Source organism: Salvelinus namaycush, chromosome 9 (genome assembly GCF_016432855.1).
Source record: "Salvelinus namaycush isolate Seneca chromosome 9, SaNama_1.0, whole genome shotgun sequence".
In the NCBI taxonomy this organism is placed as follows: Eukaryota; Metazoa; Chordata; class Actinopteri; order Salmoniformes; family Salmonidae; genus Salvelinus; species Salvelinus namaycush.
In genome coordinates, this window is record NC_052315.1 from 13,703,504 (window position 1) to 13,710,721 (window position 7,218).

At 40.0% G+C, this 7,218-nt stretch overlaps 1 protein-coding gene across 3 annotated transcripts; it reads left to right on the forward strand.

Moving 5' to 3' along the window:
• The first annotated feature begins 871 nt into the window (after window positions 1–871).
• On the forward strand, window positions 872–5,724 carry LOC120053696 (zinc transporter ZIP3-like). Of its 3 annotated transcripts, none has more exons than XM_039000889.1 (3): window positions 872–1,010; window positions 2,988–3,319; window positions 3,715–5,724. In XM_039000889.1, the coding sequence occupies exons 2-3, from the start codon at window positions 3,110–3,112 to the stop codon at window positions 4,450–4,452; spliced, it is 948 nt and encodes a 315-aa protein (XP_038856817.1). In that variant the 5' UTR covers window positions 872–1,010; window positions 2,988–3,109; the 3' UTR covers window positions 4,453–5,724. The 3 variants fall into 3 exon arrangements, with proteins under 3 accessions (XP_038856817.1, XP_038856818.1, XP_038856816.1); XM_039000890.1 differs by lacking the exon at window positions 872–1,010 and adding an exon at window positions 1,022–1,065; XM_039000888.1 differs by lacking the exon at window positions 872–1,010 and having other exon boundaries at window positions 1,074–3,319.
• The last annotated feature ends 1,494 nt before the right edge of the window (window positions 5,725–7,218 follow it).

Genomic DNA, 7,218 nt, shown 5'->3' on the forward strand with positions numbered 1-7,218 from the left:
CCATATTTAGCTTGGGTACAAGCATGCTAAGGGGTACACCAGATGAGACGAGCTGACCGTGGCCCCTATTGCAGCATAAACACTGGAGACTGGGACAGGGGTATCGAGAGACTGTGGCGCCGTCCAACGCCAACCCTGAGTGCAACACGCCAGGGACTCAGCCCCCTGTAATAGTCAGTGGTATGGAATCCCAGTTGAGAGTGGGGAGTCGACCAAGCAGAGACCACAAGGATGGTTCATCAGTCCAACACCTTGGGACCTGATGCCTCTGCTTGGCTCTCAGCATTAGGGAACTAGCGTCCTGTCCAGGAGGTATAGGCTACTAGTACATTAAACTGCCTTACGTGACAGAAACAGGAGAGGCTTCTGCCCATATGGGCCGCACAGGCAAGGATTATTTGTCCAAGGTTTAGATACGTAATGTAACTTACAAGACTGAAATCAAGCCTGAGTCTCTCACATAAGAGGAGCTTTGTAGGAGAAAGCCCTGTATCCATCTGTTTTCTTAAATATTGGAGGAACAGGAAGTCCTGCATCTTGTGGTTCTCTTCTGTTTTCCCTTTAACACATACGCTATTGCAAGTTTTCACGAGAAGTTAAACAACTGACAAGTTAGAATAGCAGTTCATTTTTATTGTTAACTTGATGGATGATCTAACATCGATTAACACCCACGTCTGTCTACTTATTGTAGCTATCTAACGTTAGTCATCAGAGTTAGCTAGTTTACTAACGACCTAGACCAATATCACTCCTTTGAACTCACCCTTCTGTCCAGACGCTTTATCATTTTTGTTTACAACAAATGTTGTCCTTGTCTTCTGTTTATAATGGTTCAGATTGTCTTCAAGAGCTTGTAGGCTAGTAAAATACTTCTGCAGACGAGACTATGACGTATCTTTTACAAAATCGATATCCCTTCTAGCCAGTTGTCTTGAAAGCATCTCCACCAATCAGAAACGTTTTCGTCATGTGAACAGGAAGTGTTACGGGGGGAAAAGCTGTGAAAGGTCAGTGTAGAGGTATTTCATATTTCTCGTCAAAAAGCCCGATAGAAATTATTATGTACGTTTCAGCTGCTGGGAAAGCTTGCAACGTGACGCAAATTAATTTGAATGATAACTAGCATCCACTTAAAGCTTTGTTTTGTGAACTGGTCGCCCCGATAATTTGCCAACGTTATGTTGACATGTGTGCTAGTTTGGCTAGAATAGCTATAAGGGACTTCTCATAAACTAGGGTACCAGTGAGGATTTCCTACGCTGGACAACTTTGTTACAGCTGTTGCTAAATTATTGATAATCTGCTTATTATTTTAATGTCATTACATTAAGATATAAGGGGGAACATAGCTATATAACGTTATATTCAATAATATTCACGAGTTGATTTAAAACCGACGTTTAACCCATTATCATGGTTGGTGTCTTAAAACATTACTTTTCTGTCCTTGCATTTATGGCAGTGTAAATTGTAGTTATATCAAATATTAAGCATGAATCAGTTAAATTAGACATTCAACTTGAACCTTGTAAGAATCCTGGATCTAGCTGTCGGACTGTTTTTTTGTGTGTGTGTGTGTATAGAGATCTCTCAAATGTTTCATGTGATTGTAAAATCGAATGCTTCTAACCGAAAATCACTTTACCTTGATACTGTTAGGGCCTACATAAAGCTGTACCAACAGCAGAGATTTCTTTCCAGCACAATGGAGTGAATCCTTACCATGCTTCACCTGGCTATTAGCGGAGCCTTGTCTGGCAGCGAAATAATTAATCATGCCTTGTTTACTGCCTTTTTTTTTAAACAGCTGATATGGCTGCCCATATCTCCCTGGCATATTACATAATTTATGCAGAAGCATATAAGACATTTTTGGACTCACCTTGTCATTCACTTGCAAATTTTGTCATCAAAGAAAGAGAGATTTACAATTCTGAGTTGGATGACAAAGCGTATTTTTCAAGTCTGACTTCCCAGTTGCAATGCTTGCGGTTAGCAACTGTCACCGATTCCTTCCAAACAACTCATTGTTGAATTTGCGATGGCTGATGAGCACCGATACGTTTTATCTATAATTTTTCATTATTTCTCTTCATATGACAAGGATTAAAAAGGATTTGCCAGTAGATTGTCTACTTGATTTATGATGACTGCAAGCTAAGATTTTGAAAGTAAGATGTTGACATGATCAGTCCAATCAAAGCTACTGTAGATATGTGATTTGAAGTCATTTTATCTGTGGCCAATGACCTTGAGCCTTCTTGGAAGGGCACTTCTAATCTAAGTCTATGGTTGGACCCAAAGGGCTCATATTCTTGATATCTACCCTTACTAAAGGCGGGTGATGTAGTGTCCCCATGGTTGACAGAACACTGAGCCAATCACGGTGCAATGCTCCTATTTTCTGCTGGTCTGCCCCAGCACAAACAGCACTGAGTTAGGCTGAAACACCTGCATTTTGGAGCTGCCTGTTTTGTATGTGGCTTTATTATTTTATTTTTTTTACATTGTTTGCAAACTGATATGTGACACGTATTAATTCCAAAATAACATGCAGAACAGGCAAGCCCGCCCCATTAATTTTTTTGCAAAAAATGTGGGTCTCAAAACAGGTGGGGATCTGGTTTTTGGTCGCTTAATCATTATGAAAATTGCGATGGTAAGATTCAAATGGTAAGATTAATTCTACCGCTATTCACAACCTTATTATTTGTGCCTGCAATATGGATTTTTGTCCATATTGCCCAGCTCTAAATGATGCTTTGCAACATTCAAGATTACACATCTAGCTTTCACAACTGTTATCATCTGTTATCGTTGAATCAAACCAGTCAACAAGGTGGCCATATTAGCTTAGTTAAATGATAGCTAGCTAGCTGTTTTAGTTTCTGACTGACTGTCATGACAAATATGACAGATAAAAGTTTACCTAGTTTGTTTGCACATCTTTGACATTTTTCTTTTTTAATTTGTTCATGTCACAGTTGGAATTGTCTCTGGGACCAGGATGACGAGGCTCTCTGTGACCTGACAGAGAAAAGGAGCAGAAGAGGCTTTGAGGGTTATGTGCCACTCATATTACTGAGCAATACCATATCTGGACATCATGGAGCTTGTAGTGGCCAAGGTCCTTTGCCTTCTGGGAGTGTTTGCCCTCATGTTGGCTGGGATTCTTGTCCCAGTGCGCCTGATGATGCAGGTGGACTATGAAAAAGCCCAAAACTACAGGAAGGCTCTTGCACTCTGCAATTCTTTTGGCGGTGGTGTATTTCTGGCCACTTGCTTCAATGCTCTTTTGCCAGCAGTAAGAAACAAGGTAGGTAGCCATGTCTTATCAAAAGGGAACCATGGGGCTCTCCCAGAAGCTTGGCTGATGTGTAAAACCCATGAATTCAGACAAAGAAGTGTAATGAAGTTCGTACTCAAAAAGATGTCGCGTAAAGCTCACTTCATTATTCAATGTTTTTAATTATTTTCACTGCATCAGGGATAGCGTACACAGACGTCTCGGCTTACAGCTTTCTTCAGTGTGTGTAGGTCTTGAAAACATGGTATTTTGCAGAGTAAAATGTGTATATATATATTTTTTTAATGATTATCTTTTTAATTATATTCTGACAATCTGTTGAAGCCGCAAACCATTTTGCTGTTGTAGAATAGAAGCAGAATGTTTATATGCTGATGTTAATTTACTGAGTGTCTTTTCTTTAGGTGGACGAGGTCCTTAAGCTGGTGAATATAACCACAGACTACCCCCTGGCAGAGACCATGATGATGCTGGGCTTCTTCCTCACCGTCTTTGTGGAGCAGGCAGTGCTCACCTTCAAGAAGGAGAAGCCATCTTTCATCAACCTGGAGACCTTTAACGCAGGGGTCTCCGAGGCTGGGAGTGACTCTGAGTACGACACTCCATTCATTTCTCCCACCCGGGGCTCCCCTGTGGGCCACCACCATGGGCATCACCACGGACACCTCAGCCCCACTGAGCTGGCCAGAGCTGGGCCTCTGCGGCTGGCCAGCCTGGTCCTGGCTCTCTCTGCCCATTCTGTATTCGAGGGGCTGGCCCTGGGCCTCCAGGAGGACGGGGCCAAGCTGGGAAGCCTCTTCCTGGGGGTGGGCATCCACGAGACCCTGGCCGCCGTGGCTCTGGGGGTGAGTGTGGCCAAAGCTGCTTTGCCCATGAGGGATGCCATCAAACTGGGTGTGACGGTCAGCCTCATGATACCCATTGGCATCGGACTGGGCATGGGCATCAATAGTGCCCAGAACCTGGCAGGTAGTATTGCCTCTGTGGTGCTCCAAGGCCTGGCTGCTGGTACTTTCCTCTTTGTCACCTTCTTTGAGATCCTGTCTCGGGAGCTGGAGGATAAACATGACAGACTGTTAAAGGTGCTCTTTCTCATACTGGGCTATGGGGTACTAGCAGGCCTAATGTTCATCAAGTGGTGATGGACAGAAGAGGCCTTTTTAATGCACTGAGATGTCTATGAGTATCTTACTGGCCACACTTTGCATTGTGTGCACACCTGAACTACCACAGTGAACTTTTTTTGTTTTGATAAAGGGGTACAGTAAATCAAGTTTAATAGTTTTTTTTCTTTTGCATTTACACTGGGACATGTTTGCTTACTAAGTAAGGCTACGTTGCTCTTTTAGTTTCTGCCATAGGGAATGTCCCATGTTCCTGACATTGAGTAGCAATAGTAAAGTGAGTCACTTTGACAGTATAATTTTGCATGTGTTGCCAGACACATGATTACATCTCATGTAGAGAAATCAGGAAAAGTACTCCACCACACTGTTGTCTTATTGGCATTTTGCAAGACGAGTGAAGTGATATACAACTTTATGTTATAAGTAGGTTTACTACTGTATCCCTAATCAAATATAAGAACCAGTTCCCTGGAAACCTTTTGAGTAGCCTGTTGTATGGTCCTGATATCTATCGTCCGAGATTAAATCCATGGTTTGCTTTTCAAGTTTTTATTGTATTTTAAACATTATACATTTTAACAGGGAGTCACATTGAGAACCATGTATCTTTTTATAAATGATGGGGTACAGGTTATATGGGTAGTAGAAGGTCTATTATATTTCAAATTTTGTTTTAATGATCATAAAGTATTGGAAGACCACTGTGGTCTCTACTGTACATTGTTGTCACTTTTGTGCTGTTTGCAAATAATGGGATCCCTGTGACTGAAACCTTCAGACTTGGAGCTCTTGTTTGTATTATGTGTTAGGTGTCTTTACCACAGTTCGCGATGACAGATAATTTTATACAGCTTCTTAGATTAATTCTAATTTAGCTATTTTCAACTAAACACTCCTATTTCAAATATTGCCCAGGAGTATCCTTGTTTGTTTAAAAAAAAATGTTTATTTTTCTTTTCTCCTAATGTGAATGTGTAGAACTTGTTTTGTAGAAGCCACTTACTGGAGGAAGCCTACAGATAAAGGTACATTTATCAAGTTCAGATCTTACTGCACTCCCGAAAATCTACATAAGATCAATTCAATTGCTGATGGTCACATACACATATTTAGCAGATGTTATTGCGGGTGTAGCAAAATGCTTGTGATTATTTAAACATATAGTAGGCTAGGTCAGTTTGAATTTGTCCATATCAATTTGTGCTTTTAGGGACCTTAAACAAAAGGAAACATTAATTGCTATTTTAATGCTGTATTCCAAAATAAATTGTACTGCTAAATTCTTCAGTGGCAACCAGATTTCCTTTTATAATGAGCAGTGGAAATGCACATAAGTTACTTGTATTGCAACATGTTAATGGTTTAAAAAACTACTTTATGTTAGATAAAATAGTAATCCTTCAAGGAAAACTGTTTGCAATGTTATGACAATTAATTTATTTTCCTTTGTTGAAACTATACCATGTGTTGTCAGTAAACGTTTCCAGAAATTTGAATTCGATTGAATTTAGCACTAAAGTAAAACCTTACCCACTCCTTGGCCAGAAAAGTCTGTGCCTTTTCAGATGTTTTATAAACATCAGATGAACAGTTCTCCATTCCAGTTGGTGAACTGGCTCCTGGCCAAAACCATTCTGTTAAATTTAGCATTTATATTTTTGTTCAGTGTATTTACATTCACACCTTCAATGACATGTTCCAAATAGCACTTTTCCAAGTAAGGAGATGTTAGGACTAGATTTGGCAATACTACAATAGTATCCTGTTAAACACATCTAGAGGGTCAGAGTAGACATGGTTTTGACACAACGCCCTGTTCAGCATGTTAAAAGTTAAACTTCTAGCTAATTACTGAGTGGGTATTACTGAAGGTTCTGAGTATTCCCCTACCAAAATAATTCCTATCAAAGTAAATAAACCATGGGAACAGTCAACAGTGATTCAAATCTACTACTGTAATAAATATGTTTCACATTCTCAAACATGAAGGGATATAACAACCAAGGGTATAGGGGGATTTCAACCTAATTACGAATTCACCTCACCATATTAATACCCAGAAAGACAGCAAATCATCAGTCACTGACTCTCCAGGACCATATATGCTAGGTATCCATGAGATGTTAGCTCCGGCCCTCATAACTCAATGCAAATGGGTCAGTATAGATCAGAAAACTTTGGTGGCAACAGGAAATATTACTGCTGTCCTGTGCTGGACAAAAGTATACCAAAATGCTTAGGTTGTTATATGTTAATGAAATGTTATAACACGTTAATTATTATGTAGCAAAGAGTACGTCAATAGTAAATATAAATGTAAATCCACAGAAAAGACATTCAGTGGCACATTAAGAAGATCTTGAATTAATTGAAGACCTTTTGGCACACACATCTAGGTCAAAATGGGGCACAACCTCTTCCCAAGCCTCTCAAACTAGTTGCATTAACCATTGCTTAACTGTTGGCTCACCTTTCCACCTACACATCTTATATAGCCTGTGCAGGGCTAGGATTTGATTGGATTGCAGCCATCCCTTTGTTTTGTTATCTAGATCACAATGACGATCAAACTTTATAAGATTGACCTTAATGGGGATTAATCTACTGATTCTTAGATGTTCGAGATGGGATCAGTTTAATTGGGATTCATTTAATCTCAGTTCATAAATTCATTTTGAAAGCACATTTTAAAAAGAATCAAGGATGCGAATGCAAATGTTTCTGAATGTATAATTTAATTGTGCAATGCTGGGGGGGAAAATGTCCTACAGGCGGCCATAT